At 41.6% G+C, this 18176-nt stretch overlaps 1 protein-coding gene across 2 annotated transcripts in view; it reads left to right on the top strand.

Moving 5' to 3' along the window:
• Window positions 1–18176, top strand: part of sdk1b (sidekick cell adhesion molecule 1b) — a 281269-nt gene that overhangs the window by 172156 nt on the left and 90937 nt on the right. For both annotated transcript variants that reach the window (XM_034084739.1, XM_034084730.1), the window contains 9 exons: window positions 1431–1606; window positions 4360–4443; window positions 7346–7540; window positions 8523–8639; window positions 8787–8954; window positions 9755–9857; window positions 9998–10171; window positions 16604–16740; window positions 18016–18163. In XM_034084739.1, coding sequence (XP_033940630.1) covers window positions 1431–1606; window positions 4360–4443; window positions 7346–7540; window positions 8523–8639; window positions 8787–8954; window positions 9755–9857; window positions 9998–10171; window positions 16604–16740; window positions 18016–18163 — 1302 coding nt within the window. The remainder of the gene's footprint in view (window positions 1–1430; window positions 1607–4359; window positions 4444–7345; window positions 7541–8522; window positions 8640–8786; window positions 8955–9754; window positions 9858–9997; window positions 10172–16603; window positions 16741–18015; window positions 18164–18176) is intronic.

The following is an 18176-nucleotide window of genomic DNA, read 5'->3' as shown; positions in this document are numbered from 1 at the left end:
GTATTGAAGTTTGGGAGAAAGGAAAGTATGATCAGAGAAATAAAGTGCAGTGCTGAAGTCTAAAAGCATCTGCTATCCACATCCATTAACCATTAATCAGTCATATGCACCAATGCAGTGATGGTAGAGTGCTAGGATCATTTGGAGTTTGATTGAAAACAAGCTGTGCCAGCAGGTCTCATATTAAGGGCTGTTAAATCTGCTTTTCTATCTTTGGGTACATTTTGAATTATTTTGTGGACAGGACCCACTGAGTAAGCATATTAAAATGTTGACACAACGGCCCCGCCAAAGCTTTAATTTATTTGTTATCAAACTTTGTTTACACCTCGGGGTGTCTGAGAAAGAAAGCAGCGATCTCTCAAGTGTATCCATAAAAAATTCCAACGTTATATAATTATCTACAGTTGGATTGCATATTTATGGGATTTTGTTTCATAGTCATCTCAGTTGCCCACTTTCAAAAACATACCACTTGCATTTAACCTTGAGGTGGCTGAATTACCAGCTTGTCTTCGACTCCTTTATAATAACCTTTGTAAGTGCGATTTAATGTCTTGTCAAAGTGATTGCTATTGGATTTCAAACCAAATATCCTCTGGTGTGATATTAATAGATCATAATAATGTAACAATCATGATCTTTGAACTAATTAATGTTGGAGCTATTATGTGTATTTCCCACACAGCCATTTTAATGAATGGTTCTCAATCTGATTTATTTCTGTTTCTTTAATGACTTGGTTTCACAAACCCCTATAACCAAAGATGGAGGCTATAAGTTGTGTACACCGAAAAATATGTATTCCTTGTTGATTTATTTTAGCCCCAGCAATGTTTTATTTTGCTTTGTATTGTAAATGTATCATCTAGTGTTTGCATCGCTATGTTTTTTATTATTTTGGTGGCTTACCGCTTGTGGACAAAGGCTATGATTGAACTAGGACCTTTTGAAATGCCCCAAACAAAATGCATTTAGGAAGGCGGTTCCAACTGCTGATTACATAATTAGCTTAGAAAATCAGTTGCACATCTTAATGGAGATTGCCTATAGGAATGGAAATCCTGCCTGAAAATGCACCAAAGAACTGGGCTGCTGTATTAATGCTGTCAAGCACACACACAAACACACACACACACACGCACCAAAAGAATGGTATTCTGATGTTGTTTATCCAGAACAAATGTTCACTCTACATGAAAAGCCATTTATTTTCTCCAACATCCAGAGTAACTGACTGAAGCTGCTTCATGCTGAGTAGATCTGACTGCTCTGATATACAGACTGTCATCATTCATTTCCTGCTTCATTGACACATAAACTGATGGATTTAATATGTTGTAATTGCCTTCTGCCACTCTTTTTCCTTTTTCTCCAAATAACACCGCTACTGCTTCCCTTATTTCTCCTCTCCGCTCCTCTGCTCTCAGACCGATTGACAGCCTCGTGGTGTCTTGGAAACGTGATGGGCGTCGTCTGGCCAGTGGGCGTCGGCTCGTTATTCTTGACCCCGCCTCTGCTGACACTGGGATATATGTTTGTGAAGCGTTGCTCGGCAACATCACTGGCAAACCTGTGGAGGCAAGGGCACAACTCAATGTAATCGGTAAGAAAATAAGAACACACACACACACACACACACACACACACACACACACACACACACACACACACACACACACACACACACACACACACACACACACACACACACACACACACACACACACACACACACACACACACACACACACACACACACACACACACACACACACACACACACACAGCCTTACATGATTATCCATGATTATCCTTGGTAGGCCTGACCCATCAAGCCTAATGCCCTCAACATGTACCATTCATTTCTATTTTAGCCCCGCTCCTAGTTTTTCTTGTACATGTTTTGCTTGAGGCATTGTTTATTACTTCATTTGTTTTACTCCTGGAAGCAAGACTGAACACCCCCAGGCAGCTAACTGTCAACCACAGGACTACTCAAGCTGAGTCTGTTGTCCACACTCACCAATAAACTGCCCATTGTATTCAGAAACAGCTGTTACATTCATGTACAAATCAATCCATTCTCACAAAAACATGCACGTGTGTACTCTCCACGCTCACACACAATCACAAAATGGCACAGAAGACACGCATGCTTGTTTGCCCGGCAGCTAAATTAGTTTTGTTCTCCGGAGTCACCAATCAATACGAGAACATTGAAAGCACTCAAACAGGAGCGCTCTCGTCACAATCCACTCCTGTCCTCGATATGTGTGCGTAAATAGAAAACAACATACAAGCAAGCAGAGAGCGTGTGATTGATGAAGCGAAACTTTTCTCTCCCAGTTCGTCAGCGTCTTTTTTGATCTGCCGTGATTGTCGAAGCGAGGGAGCACCTAACGCAGAGAGAGCAAACTACCCACGCCTAAAGAATACTCACTAGTCAGAAAAGACCTGCCTGAATATTTATATCCAACTCATTCTCTTTCTGTTCCCCCGCTCACCAGCTACATGTACCACCAATTTTTGTACCATGGCGGTCTCCCGCCTCCTGGTATCTCTCTGTCTCGATGTTATCTTTATCGTTAGGCCAACAGCATTGTTAAAGTCTGCATACATTCATATGAATCAGAGAAGCAGAGGCAGATGAATACATTGGTACTGATCCTCTTTCCTGCAATGGGCTCAAAAGTCCTTTGAAAGGTATTCCTAAACAGAATAGTGTATGTGTCTGAAATAAAGAGACAGCCTCAAAGGTATTCATTATTCACTTTCATTTCTTCTCTGACTAGATCCGCTAATCGGAATATGTATGACACTCGGTGCCGTGTTGTGTGCTGTACAGACTTTTGGTGCTAACAACAGTATATATGTTGTTGTTCGCCATCTTTGTTTCGCAGGCAGAGAGCAGGGAATCCGCGGAAGCTCAAAGCGTTAAGCCCAACCACCCAAACACTCCAAAATGTGTTTTGTTGTATTTGTGCATCAAGGTCCTTGCACTCACCTGCCTAAAGGCGACGAATGCATCCCTGTGTTATCGGTGTCATGCCACATGGCTGGTATTCATTTCTTGTTTTCTTGTTCCTCCGTTCGCATCATGCCTTCCTCGTTCTCTTGTCAAAAAATCGTGCCGAATTCCACCGTGCTCATTTAAGATAGGAGTTGAGGCGCTTGTGTGGGTTTAAAAGTTAACACTAAGTCGTAAAGAACTTTAAGGTCAAGAAGAATTAATGGAAATGTGTACACACACACACACACACACACACACACACACACACACACACACACACACACACACACACACACACACACACACACACACACACACACACACACACACACACACACACACACACACACACACACACACACACACACACACACACACACACACACACACACACACACACACACACACACACACAGCTTGATCAATCTTGCAGTCTGTAGTTTCTACCTCCGTTTGCACATTACTGTGTTAAACTACAAAGGAGAAAAACTGATGGAGTCAAATATGTTTCCATAATTGCAACGGCATTCAAATGACAGCAAAACATTTCTGAAATGTCTTTTTATTAAACAAGATACATTTAAAAATAAATAAATAAAATAAATCTGTTATTAAAATGCCTTCTCCTCATTCATGAATACCAGTATACAAATGCATTGTTTAGTGCATTTAATTTCCCTCGTTTCCAGTGAGCAGGTGCCGTTTCTACATGGAGCTGAAAACGAATTAGCCAGTCTGTCTCTGCTCCCCGTCTCTGGGCTTTCTGTGTCAATATCTCTCACTAAATATTAACAAATGTTTTTGAAAGAAGTGGAGCGTATGCGGTACATTTTTCATAATACGAAGCATTACAGAAATACACCAAAAGGCATATATTCACATTCAAACTGTGGGAAGCTGTGTCTCCAAGCTGCTTTCAGCATTTAGAGCGACACTGGTGAAGATGTTTAGGGGGAGCCGTTACTGCCAGTGAAAAGAAGTACCGGTTGTTTAAAAAGAGGATTGTTTCCCCTGGGAAACTTGAAGAATTAGCTTTTCTGTGACTGTTAGAGTCATTTCTCAGGGCAAATAGACAGAACTGCTGCCTTGCAATGACACTCAGGACACTCAGGGACATTTTTCCAACTCTCTTTTCTATTAAAAAACGAATGCTTGTAGACTCCCAATTGTTTTTTAATGACATAACACATTGTAAGCCTTTTTAAGCCTTTTTAGAGGGCTTGTTAGATGTAGTTCAGCAGCAGGCGGTGTTTTTCAGTTTGAGATGTTATTTTATCCGTTGTTAAGTCAGAATGTTCTCCACATTTAAATGCTTGACATTTTGTGTTCTAATAATGTCCCTGCAGAGCCACCTTCCCTGACTGCCCAACCAAAGAGGAAGATCATTGCTGACCTGGACAGGAACGTAGAAATCCCCTGCCTGGCTACAGGTACACTCCGAGTGTTACAATAAACATACTTAAAGGATTGCTTTAGATGTTGTGCCGTAAAACAACATTCACAAGATTATCTGTTTATTTAAAGAGTTATTGGTGCTTGTAATTAGTTCTCCTGTCTATACTGGTTCTGCAGAAATATGTTCCTAAAGCGATTCCAATGTGCAACAGAATCTGCAGTCCTGTGTTATAATCAGTGTTGTGCTAGTTACTGAAAACCAGTAACTAGTTACCATTACTAGTTACTTCATTTCAAAAGTAACTCAGTTACTTTACTGATTACTTACACCAGAAAGTAATGCGTTACTGTGAAAAGTAACGTTTTAGTTACTTAAAAAAGGGCTCCCATTATATTAATGCCCTTATAGCCTTCATTTCAGTACTGTTATTGCATTGGAGAATAATACAATCTGTTGATCAACTTGACATGCATTATATGCAATCTGGATATCATCGATATTAGCTGGCTTTACATTTTTGTATATTCTTTCTCCAGGTAGTTGGAAAAAGTTTTCCGTCCCATATGCCGTGTGCCGCCCGGACATGCTATCATGCTAACTAGCTCCCTGAAAGCGGGTGACTCCACTGTAGAAATAGCCTGCATGTGTTCTACAACATACCGTGCAATGGCTTTATCGACCTGTCCCTGGCTAGCAGTCCCTCGGTTAAAATCCAGCCGCTGTTGCTTAGGTGCAGGTGGAGGTGGAGTGGCGTCGGCTGAGTCTCTGTGGTCTTAGCTACTAGCTTCGTCCCAGCATGTTGTTTCTGCAGATGTTTTAAGAGATTTGAATGACTGGTTTAGGCAGTAGATAGGCTCTTTGACCCGCCAGGACATAACTTACATTTAACTAAAACGTTCTTTTCTTTGTGCTCGACAAAAGTGAAATAGTGAGAATATCTCCAGGTGGAGAAACTAGACATGAGCTCCGCCGCCGCCGCCATGACAGTCTTGTTAGTAAACAACACAAACACGCCCACAGCCCGTCTCCGCATGTGACACAGGAAGTATTTAAGTACATTTACTCAAGTACTGTACTTAAGTACAGTTCTCATCTCTGTTCGCCTGGCTGTTGACTATATAAAAAAACTAACGCAGTAACGGAGTAACGCACCATGTAGTAACGGTAACTGAGTTACTGCATTTAAAAAGTAATGCGTTAGAGTACTAGTTACTGCCAAAAATAACGGCGTTACAGTAACGCGTTACTTGTAACGCGTTAGTCCCAACACTGGTTATAATGCTGCTGAATATACGGCTTCAGCAGTCATGTGACAAGTGGGTGTCAGCCCGCCTGAGCTGGGGAGGATGGATAGTAACACATACAGGGTAACATTGTACGGAGGGAAAAACATAATTTTGTACGGTTTCCAATTGGTTTGATATACCCCATTTGCTGAAGGCTCAAATTAGCTTTGGCTGAACTTTGCAAAAATGTTTTGCACAGAGGACTCACTTTAGGAGGGGATGACGTCACAGCCAATATGGAATATAGGAATGATTAAAACAAGGATTAACTCTTTCAATGTACGTGAACTAGTGTTCTAGATTTACTTTGTGGTTTAAGTATGCTTAAAACAAGCCTTAAACTAGGTTGTCTGTCGTCTATGAGCTCACTCTAAAGGCCCATAGAATAATTCTGAGGCTCTCGCTCAGCTGGTGTTTGCAACCGGATGGTGTATAAACTGACAAAGTGTTTTTAATCCCTACATTAAAAATGCTGTAATGTTTCGATGTCCATGCAGCAAATGTAAGCTACTTGGTTGATTTGATAAAGACGGTTTATCTTGAGTATCTACTGTCCAGGGTGTGTCAAGGTGACTCTAATGACCTTACATTATGCTGAGTGTTTTGGTCATTCGGTGTGTGTGTGTGTGTGTGTGTGTGTGTGTGTGTGTGTGTGTGTGTGTGTGTGTGTGTGTGTGTGTGTGTGTGTGTGTGTGTGTGTGTGTGTGTGTGTGTGTGTGTGTGTGTGCGTGTGTGCGTGCGTGCGTGCGTGCGTGTGTGTGTGTGTGGGATTTTTGACGGGTGACTTGTGACAGAACAAGCATTATAACATGCTGAGACCAAGCCTGAAAAGTGCACTTGTTCATACCTCATATGTTTTCAAATGGGTTACATGAAAAAACTAAAATATATGAGCAGAGGTGGACAATGCTCCAAAAACTGCACCATGCTCTCTCTCTCTCCCTCTCACACACACTCACTGAGCGAGTGTGTTCTTCCTCAGTAATCTGATACTGTGAAAGGGTAATTAAATAGCAGAAGCCTGTGGGTATGAAAAGTGAGATGGAGGCTGGGAGGAGGAACAAGGGAAGGAGGAAAAGACAGACAGTGCAAAGTGAGGGGGTGAAAAATACTTCACGCATGTCTGTGAAAGCTTGACACCAACAGAGTGAGGAAAAGTGTGGAATGTATCTCTCTTTCCATCCAACACACACACACACACACACACACACACACACACACACACACACACACACACACACACACACACACACTCACACATTGGTGGTGAGGGTTAAGACGGAGTAATTGCGTAAGCCGCTTGCCTGTCATATCTGTCAGACAGGTGGGGGTCTTCGGTGTGCTGCATATGCCCACATCTTTTATTCACAATGTTTTTTTGCCCCTGCTGCCACCCTTACTCTACCACTCACACCCTCTAATCAATATATTATTAGCAGTCATTATTCCCACATGCATATTTATAGGAAGAGAGTGGATAACAGAAAAGAAAGAACAGTCTAAAGAGTGTGTGGCTGTTTTAGTTGGAGCTCAGCAGTGAGTTTAGCAGTTTTTTATTAAGGAAATGTAACATTTTATTAAAGATTTTGGACATTTGAACATATTCTCCCTGTTGTGTGTTTTGTATTTTGTGTATATGCACATGTGTAGGTGTGCCCCAGCCCAGGATAGAGTGGTATAAGGACGCGGTGCCTCTGTCCAAACTGGCCAACTCTCGCTACAAGGTCACCGCGGCGAACGGGCTGACGGTGCGCCGGGTGCAGCCGGGAGACGGAGGAATATTCCAGTGCTTCGCTCGCAACGCTGCAGGAGAAACTCAGGCACACGCACAACTCCTGGTGTCTAGTGAGTTTGTCACACACACACACACACACACACACACACACACACACACACACACACACACACACACACACACAATATCCATATCCACATCCACTGCAGCATGTTTTCTTCTCTCTAGTCTCTGCTTTTTTTTGGCTAATTCACTGTCTAGATGCCACTTTTTTCTTTCCCTTCAACTTGCTTTCTCATGTGTCAGAATGTACTCCTCTATTGTACTTCCATTGTGTCTCCTTTATTTGTCTGTTGTTTTGTCTCGTATATCGTTTCTGCAACTTTAATATTGTTTTACCTTCAGCAAGTCTCCAGATTATTTTATATATTATCCGTTTATTTCAGAAAACTAAGAAAAAAGGCTTTAATTTATTTATTTTATTTATTTAACTTTCAGCTAACCAATAACTATTTCAGCTGTATTGTTATTGCCGTATCACTCCACATTTGTCCTGAGCATACATAAAGATATTTGCAGCTGATTCATTCTAAAAATGAAGAGATGAGTTCACTGCTTGCAAATTGAGTTTTAGCCGTGTTTGGGCTGGAAAATAGAAAAGTAGGTCTCCTGTGTATTGGCAAAATGACAAGCCAACACATCCCTACCTGAAACTGAAGACTATTTTGTTTTTTAAATCAAAGTGAAAGTGTCTGCCTGGTTTGAAGTGCGTTTCAGCTGCAGACTTCTGCACGTACGGTTTGTCTCAGTAGAGTTACGCTCTGTTTAGTGAGCGTTATAATTAAAAGTCCCCATGGAACTTCCACACCACCACTTTCCACATTTATGCACACACACGTAGCACTAGGTAATGAATAAAGGCTCCATTATTCAGAGGAGTCATTTGTGTTTATATCAACACTGTCATTCTCTCTTTTTACATTCTTCAGTTTTCTCTATGCTTCACTTTCACTCCTCTCTTTTTCCACCAGTCTCCTCTCAGTAGCCGTCTATCCGTCTTCGTTCTTCTTATGCTTTCTCCCCATGTTTCAGGTATGGCCCCCACGTTTACATTCCCTTCGTCTGACCAAATAGTAACTGATGGAAACACGGCTTTGTTTATGTGCCAGACGAGCGGAGCTCCAAAACCTGCCATCACCTGGAGGAAAGGTAACAGAACACACACTCTGCAGTACACACTGAGCACACGCACACGACAGACGCACTGACATGATGTGTTTGTAATTAAAAATGTGCTTAATGACTTAATTACTTTTCGTCACCTGAAGGCTATTTTGTTATTTTCTCTCTCTGTAGGATCTCAGGTCTTAGCTAGCGGCTCTGTCCAGGTTCCCAGGTTCACGCTGTTGCAGACAGGCGGTTTGCAGATTCGGCCAATCAGCTTCCAGGATTCAGGAGATTACACGTGCATAGCCTCCAACGCTGAGGGAAGCATCAACTCCACCTCTTCGCTCACCGTCTGGAGTAAGACACAAACACACACATAATTTACACACAAACAAAAATACACTAAACTGCTCAATACACATTTGCTAAACAGACTAAAACAGACATGGAACAGTTAATTTATCCGAGACTGTCAAATGACATTAGCTCAGGTGGGTGAACAGCGGTGTGATTGTTTATTGAGGCAGTGGGCTGGTGTAATGGTGAAGTAATCATCTGATTGGCTAGGTTAGAGGATGATGGATTAGCTGGTAATGTTATTGATTTTTTGTATATATATATATATATATTGGCAGCTTCAGATTAAATGCTATTGAATTAGATTAACCACATTCCTCTGTTGAGCACTGTGGAATATAAAAACTATACTCATCTATCGGAGGCCTGGTCACATCCCAAATATACCTGGACTGAGTTACTGATCAAACACAGTCCACACTGCATCCAATTTATACATTTTCTCTTGAGATTATAAAACATGTGAAAGACTTGAGTTGAACAGAGCACAAACAATGGTAGACTAAGTAGTTTTCACGGTGTGTCTGTACTGTGTTTGAGAGAGTGAGGGAAAAAGCTTTAGTGCTGTTTAGCTTCAATAGTTCAGGGCTAAAATCTTTACTAATTAATTTCTTATTACTTTTCGTGCAGCATACACTAAACAGCACATTATAGATGATACGGTATTTCATGCCATTAGAGCAGAATATTAAACACATTTTATTTCTGCCTTTTATTATTCATCCCACCTTTGTCACCGCTCATCCTTCAGTTTCTCTCTTATCTTGATTTTTCTTAATCTTTTATTTTATTTTTTGCAGGCCGTACAATAATTTCTGTGCCTCCAACCGACCAACGAGTTATCAAAGGAACCACTGCTCTTCTGGTCTGTACTGCTACACATGACCCCAGAGTCAATATCAGGTACCTGCCTCTCTGTGTGTGTGGTCACTCACAGGAATACTCTTATACTCCACAGTGTTTGCTTCTCTCTCTGTTTTAGGCTCATTGTGTGTCTGTAGATAACCACAGTATAAAGTACATGTATTCCTCCTCTGTTGCAGCTTCAGCTGGGAGCGTGGGGGGGTGCTGGTTCGTCCCAGCAGCGGGGGGCGTGTCTCCATGCGGCAGGGCTCCCTCACTATTGGCCAGACGTGGTCAGGTGACATTGGGGACTACACCTGCACTGTGAAATCACGGGCTGGCAATGATTCTCAGTCTGCACGCCTCGAAGTCATGTGAGTTCAAATGTTGCCGAAATAATTTGACCACATCAGCCTGATTTCTAACAAACCTAGGCTAGCTGTTTGCCCCTTGTTTAGTCTCAATTGTAATACTTACGTCAGGACACATCCATGTACTAAACTGTGTTTAATCTGTACCTGCAAAGTCTGTCAAAAAGAAATGACGTTCTGAAGATTTGACTGCTTCTTCTTTTTTTTTTATGCCAAATGGCACTTGGTATTACCTCCTGCATTGACCAATAGTTGTGGCTTGCCATATGGCTTGCCATATCTGCTGGATTGTTTGCTTACTTGATGTACTTACTGTATAGTGCACTTTATTTTGCTGTACTTTTCAGTGGAAATGCACTTATGCACTCAAAGTAGCGAGCGTAAGTACCAGGGTAGGCCATGGCCGTCGTTGCCCCTTGGTCTGGCCATTAAGCCCCGAAAATAATTGTACGTCCTACGGCCACCATGGCCTTTGTGCCCCTCACACTGTTAAAATCGCGAAGTTGCTTTAAAATCGTCAGAGCAGTGGTCTGGTCTCTGAACTGCATTATGCTGCGTTCACACCGGACTCTCTAATCGCTCTAGTCTCACCGTGGCTGTCAGCTGTGTTTACTCCTGTCATTCAAACAGGACGCGCTGGAGAGGGGGCCGGGCTTATCTCCATGTAAATGCTGTGGTAAAAACCAACTACAACAAAATGTACATATTTTACCGTGATTTAATTGTAATACGCGTTTCAAAATGATGCCGAAGTAACAACATACTGATAACGGTTAATAAAAACCATGAATTAATGCTTTGACACGTCTGCAGACAAGACGGCAGGCGAAAAACCTTTTAAAATGCGTGTTTTCTAAATGGAGATCGGATCGATCAGGCTAAACTAACGTTGTAGCTGCTCCGTCCAAACTCACAACAACATGATACAGACACAGATACAACAGCGACTGTATTCGCCATGACACAGACAGTCTGTGTTTTGTTCATGTTTAACTTTTGTCCAGTTTCTGAACAGATATGAGGAGCTGTGAGCACTGTGTGCTAACAGCTAACGGCTGATGTTTTCTGATTCAACGTCAGTGACAGCAGGCTGAGATCCTCTCCGCTGATTGGCTACCACGAGAACGCGTCACGCGAATTTGACCCTTGAGTTGAAAAAATTGATTAAAGAGACTCTCGTACACACACACACACACAGACACACACACACACACACACAGACGTTTGCATTTCAAAGTATTGCTTGTTCGTATAGTTGAATGTTTGAGCTTCACTGTGCACTGCTGAATGATTTCTGTGCAGAGTTTGACCCTTGAAGGCTGTTACTTCTGCTCTGAAATTGAATATATTTGTTACGTATTAATAGATTTTATGATTTGATTTCGGATTTTACCAAACATGCCAAACACTAATTATTCAAAGTAGAGTATTTCATTTTATATACTGTAATACTAAGGAGGCATAGGCCTATATGATGATATCATGTTTGACATTATTGATTTAAAAAAAAAAAGTGATTTGTTTTCCATGTCATTCGTGTGTTTTTCTTATCAGAAAGTGAAGTTATTTATTTGTCAGCTCCAAATCCAAATTTTTCCCTCAATGGCCTTTGTGCCCTAAAAAAACATGTGACACCAAAGGCCAAATGGCCTTTCCCCTAAAATGACAAAATTCCAAGCCTGGTAAGTACAACAGAAAGCAAATTGAGACACAGCACCTGTCTCCTGTCTTTTTTTTTAAGATAGAGTATTTGAAAGAAAGCAAATCATTATATTCTGTTTCTGTTCATTTAATGGGATCACAAGACTTTGTCTGCTCTAAGCAGTTGACAAAAAATAATCTTCAGATTGTCTGAATTGTGATTTTCACGATATTTATGTGGTATAACAAATGCAGATAAATACAGCACAGGCATTGATCCAATCAGCTATAATTGTTTTCTTGATTAAGAGATAAGGCACAATAACGACTTTGACTTGTTGTGCCTCAATCAAGTGGGAAAACAAACCAATCCATAGCTAGCTCTATGGCTGATTCAAATCGCAGATATGATTGACAACAAGGATTGGTCTGGAGTTAAGCATTATAGAAAAAACAATATTGACTATGCTGGGTGTAATTCAGGAGAGGCCGCAAATAGGTAATTCTGTACATTGTCAAACATAAAGTACTAGTTTCTGTATTTCTCAGCAGTCATCTGATAAAATGACTGGGTGTTTCAAATAAAAGCTTGTCAGACCCCCTATAAACCAAACACAGGTCTATATCATTAAAACTGTAAGTTGTAAGAAAGTGGTGTGTAATTGTGAGTTATTATTAGACAGTAATAATAGAAGTGTAAGGTCATATCTGCTATGAAATACATGCAGCGCACCTCGTTAGTCTTCAAGTATAAAATGTACAGCGTGTTTATGTGCATGCATTTTTTCATGTGGTTTGGGTGAAAATATTCCAGACATGTCCCCTTGTGTGTTGGGTATGAGCAGGCATTCCTGATGCTCGGATAAAAATATGCCACACACCGAAGTTTATCCCCCGCTCTGACCCTCACTGCCTCATTACAGCCACAGTGAGAGAACAATGGCTACTGCTAGTGGCCTTTATATATTAATAGGTACTTGTATAATATATTTATAAAAGGCACTTATGATATATTAATACAACTGCAGGGAAGGAGAGATATAGAACATGAGTCCACTCCCTCTGAATTATAAAGCGACGAGAGGTTACACATGTCAAACTCAGAGGGAGGAAGTGAGTCTCTGTTTTTGGCTGTGTGAAAACAAATGGGGAACGAAGGGAGTTCTATATGTGCGTGTGTGGGTGTGTGTTGGGGGGTGTGCATTAAGGCGCGTGACTGACATTCTCGTTAGCTCAGTATCAACGGGTCGTGGAGGTTAACAGACGCTGGCAGCTGAGGAGACAGACTAATTACCAGCAGGTTATTGGTTCAACTCCCGCAAGACGTGTGTGTGTGTGTGTGTGTGTGTGTGTGTGTGTGTGTGTGTGTGTGTGTGTGTGTGTGTGTGTGTGTGTGTGTGTGTGTGTGTGTGTGTGTGTGTGTGTGTGTGTGTGTGTGTGTGTGTGTGTGTGTGTGTGTGTGTGTGTGTGTGTGTGTGTGTGTGTGTGTGTGTGTGTGCGAGCGTGTGTGCGTGTTTTTTGCGGGCTGTGTTAAAGTAGTTGCTCCAACATTTTCTAAGCTCATCCATTAATTAATATGATCATGTCAGCTCAGAAAAGAAAACATCATTCTCATTTCCCCTTGCTCCACCCCCCCCCCCCGCCCGCCTCATTCACCCACCGTCAATGCTTCGTCGTGGTGAAGTCTCCTTCCTCCTCTAGCGTTATGTCTCTCTTCTCCTCTCTCTTTATTTATGTTCCAATAGTTTTCCAACTAAATACCCACTGAAATATTCAAACATCAAACCACACACCCAGCAATAACAAAAAACGTCTATGTTTTTTCGAAAATGTATTGCAATTAAAGAGCTGGCAGCCTGTCAGAGTAAGAAATAATTGATGAGCTTATGAATTTTGTATGCAGCTAGTTTAGGCTCAAGGGGAGTGTGTCTTTCAATATGCTTTTGTTGTAAATATATTTGTTCTATATATGATATGTTTATAATATATCAGCTCGCTTTCACATAGAAAAACACAGAGATCTGTTTTTCATTCTTCCTTCAAGCCGACAGTTTCTGAAAGAGAGTTATGATGAACTAAAATTGGTATAATCAAATGTCTGGACACTCTTTATTGCTTTCATGAATATGAAATCTATTTGAATTAATCTATTTGAAAGTGTACCAATATCCACAGGGATGGCCAAATGTCTGGAGATTGTTTTTTTAATAGATGTGGTGAAATACATTTGCTGTTGACAGGATAAATTATCACAATAACAAAAGTAAACCACAGCCATATTTCAACAACATTACTCACTGCAACTGGTTCTTAACTAGACCTGAAGTCAAACGGTATGTGAAGGCCAACTTTATTTCACCACAAACCACAAACTTATGGAAAAATAAACACTATTAATAATTAAAGTGGACCTATCATGCTATATTTGAATAATATATTGTAGGGCCATACCTATATAAAACATGTCTGTGAAGTTTTTTTTTTCAAAATACCAAACAGATCATGCATTTTAGCCACGCCTCATTTCACTCTGTTCTATTCCAGCCCTGTTTTTGCAAGGGCTGATTCTGTGGCAAATGAGCTGCAGCTGACCACGCCCCCCTGCAAAGGAGGGGGCGAGGCACGAGCGTCATGTTACCATGCTGTTACCATGCTGTTACCATGCCACGCAACCTCTCATTCCCCTGATAGGTGGAGAGTTGCCCATATAGGCGGAGCACCCCGTTTCTGACGTCAGAACAATTTCAAATCTGGATCAGTCTGTATCAGATCCGTTGCAGCCCCGTTTTTTGAGATTTGGGTATGGAGGAAAAGAGAGAGGGTTGTGTTTTCTGACACTTGGTGAGTTCCCTGACACACCGGGGACACATATTCATGTATAAAAGACGTACAAAAGTGCATTTTGCATGATAGGTCCCCTTTAATGTTTATTGAAAAGTCCTGGAAATTCATACATTAACTTCTTTTATATAACACAAATGTAATGATTTTTGAACTTCTGTCTAAGAAAATGTTTTTATTATCTTATTGCCAAATTAAATACCAACAAGCCCCTTCAAGTATCAGCCCCTTTAAAGACCATAAATTACCACATTATATTTCCTTTGTTTAAAGGGGACCTATAATGCAAAATGTACTCTTGTACATCTTTTATACATGAATATGTGTCCCCGGTGTGTCAGGGAACTCACAAATTGTCAGAAAATACAACCCTCTCTCTTTTCCTCTAAACCCAAATCTCTAAAAAAAGGGGCTGTAACGGATCTGATACAGACTGATCCAGATTTGAATTATTTTCTATGTCACAAAAGGGGTGCTCCGCTTAGTGGTCAATTCTCCACCTATCAGGGGAATGAGAGGTTTGGCCACGGCCGGCCATTGCTGCTCGAAAGCGCTAGAGACGCTGTAGTACATATGCCCGGCCTGTAAGTGGCGCTGTAGTTTGTCATGCAAAGCTGCCTGCCTGCCTTCCTTTGATTCTCTCTGAACTGCCTGGTCTTTTTAATGTTTAATGTCAACCATTTGTGCAGATAGCATGAAGTAGAAAAGATCGGCGATCGCCGATGCTAGCGTTAGCATTTCTCCCCCGGGCTTAAATTGTGTATTATAGAATGATCACACCGGTGAGAGTACTCTTCAAAGGGCTCACGAAATATGACTACTACTCTTACTGTTTAACATTTTGGGTTACTTAATGTTACTTCATATTAAGGCTAATAAAAATGACAAGGCTGTAATGCTAACTAACGTGCTAGCTACTAGCTAGGTAGCTAACTTGATCCAGCCACTCCTGGTCCTTTCATCAGACGGGAAGCGAAAGAACGAGCAAGACCCATTGCTGGTATGATAACAACCTGGTACTAAGCACACAGGTATCTTGTTAAAATTATCTTATCTTAACCAGCGCCATATAGATAGAATCTATCTCTTAGTAGAGGAAAACAATGGTGACATCACTTACGCGACTCTGGGATTTGTAGTCTTTCTAGTTGCGTATTAGTCTTATATTTCAACAGTTTTACGACAAACTGTGACTTTTTTGACATGGAAATTATTTTTTAAGATTGAAAAACATCATATATGTAATTCATGGCACAATTCAAACGGGATCGAAAGATACGTTTTCTCTCTCCATTGACTTCAATACATTATTTTTCCGAAATAAGGTCCCATGGACCGGAAGTAGATGGGCGTGACTTCGCCACTATAAGAATAAAACACGGAGGACGGAGATCTCTTTTTCTCCCCCTCTTCTGACAACCCAGCAGCTGATCTCAAAGCACGCTCCGCTCTCCTGCAGGGGGGCGTGGTCAGCTGCAGCTCACAGAATCAGCCCCTTGCAAAAACAGTGCTGGAAAGAGCAAATAGAGCGAAATGAGGCATGGCTAAAATGCAGGATCTGTTTGGTATTTTGAAAATAAAACTATATTTATATACTTTATATAGGTATGGCCCTAAAATATATTGTTCAAATATAGCATGATATGTCCCCTTTAATTTATAAAGAATAGAGGTGTAAACAGAATACGTTGGTTTTACAGGGGTCATGTTTTATTTCTTGGCTTGGTTCATTGAGGTTACTGGAGTCTGCCCGCGGCTGGGAATAAGTCAAATAAAAACGAAAAATACAACCCTGTAAAAACACAGGTGGTCATTGAGTCGGTGATGGTGGATTCTGTTACTTTTCCCCAAATGTCAAACCTTTTCTCCAAAGACTTGGTTCAAATGGTCTGTCAGGTACTATCAATCTTGGTTCTCATGTTTTTGGGACTTTGTTGTCTTCTCTGTGTTCAGTGAGCTGCCGCACTCTCCTCGCTCCCTGACGGCTCGTCTCAATGACTCTGATTCCCGCTCCGTCCTGCTCTCCTGGCTCCGCCCCTTTGATGGGAACTCCCCTCTTCTCTACTACCTGCTGGAGCTCTCTGAGAATAGTACGTGTGTGTGTGTGTGTGTGTGTGTGTGTGTGTGTGTGTGTGTGTGTGTGTGTGTGTGTGTGTGTGTGTGTGTGTGTGTGTGTGTGTGTGTGTGTGTGTGTGTGTGTGTGTGTGTGTGTGTGTGTGTGTGTGTGTGTGTGTGTGTGTGTGTGTGTGTGTGTGTGTGTGTGGGCATATACTTTATAGTCCCTGAGCGACAAACAGCTGCTCACTCGCTGTCTACCATGCTCTGACACACACTCATTTACAAGAGGCAGACATATGGAGAATTGTGTTCCTGCGTAAATGTACATCCAGGTTCCCTATAAATAAACTCTTATGTTCCATCCACCCCTACCCTCTCTCTCTCTTTGTCTCTCCCTCTCTCTACCACAGATGTTTAAACAGCAGGCCGGCTCTCTGTCAAATGAGAAATTGAGGAAGAGAGGGATTGAGTAATAGACTGACTGGAGAAACAGATTGTAGGGAGATGGTTCTAGAGTCGCTGTTACTCCTGCTGGAAGCTAATCACGTTGATAGGTTTACGTACTGTAGCAGGCAGGGCCAAGCACGAGCTGATGGACAAATGTCAATAAATGTAGTTTTAAATACTCTTTATTCCCACAACCTTTATGGAGACAGGAATATAACTTCAAGGTTCATGCAATCAGTGTTTTTGAGTGTTCAAAATACTGATTCAAAATAATGATAGTCTTGTCAGTAAAGGAAGTGAAAAATGGATGAGCATTTTGGGGACACTGATTACCAGGTGTCTGTTTGTGTGAGTGTATAGTCATGCTTTCATCTCAGAGTATGCGTGTGTGAGTGTGTCTTGGATTGTAATTTAGAGAAAATTGCCCATTTCAAACACAATGTATTTTGATGTCAGACAATTGCTCTAATACACTCGCTGGCCTTGCTTTGAATGGCTCACGCAACGTTCTTTTCTCTCACACACCCCTCGTCTGGCTGGTGCGACGGTAAAAGTGTCTCTGTGGTTCCTTCAGGAGAACACTGAGAGATAAGCTGGCGACAATATAGAGAAGCATCTGTGGTTCTTATTAATCCTCCTCTTCCCTGCAAACTTTCTCTCTCATTGAGGTCTGTGATCTTTTTTTTCTTATAATTCTCTCAAGCTTACCCCCCCCCTTGATTCTCTCTCCCTCCTTGCTGATTTTATCTATTCCCCCTTTCTTTTCTTTGTGATTTATGGGCCCTGAGTGTCCCAGTGTCTCTGTTTGTCCTGCCTCAGCCAGATATTATCAGCATCTAATCTTTGTGTCCTCTGTCTAGACTCGCCATGGAAGGTCTACCTATCAGAGGTCGATCCTGTGGTGAGCGAGGTATCAGTGGGCGGGCTCACACCTGCCAGGACCTATCAGTTCCGGCTTTGTGCTGTCAATCAAGTGGGCCGGGGTCAGTACAGCGCTGAGACGCAGAGGTAAGTGTATGAT

Source organism: Pseudochaenichthys georgianus, chromosome 1, assembly GCF_902827115.2.
Source record: "Pseudochaenichthys georgianus chromosome 1, fPseGeo1.2, whole genome shotgun sequence".
In the NCBI taxonomy this organism is placed as follows: Eukaryota; Metazoa; Chordata; class Actinopteri; order Perciformes; family Channichthyidae; genus Pseudochaenichthys; species Pseudochaenichthys georgianus.
Note: the sequence above shows the minus strand (reverse complement) of the source record. Positions and strands in the feature narration are given on the sequence as shown.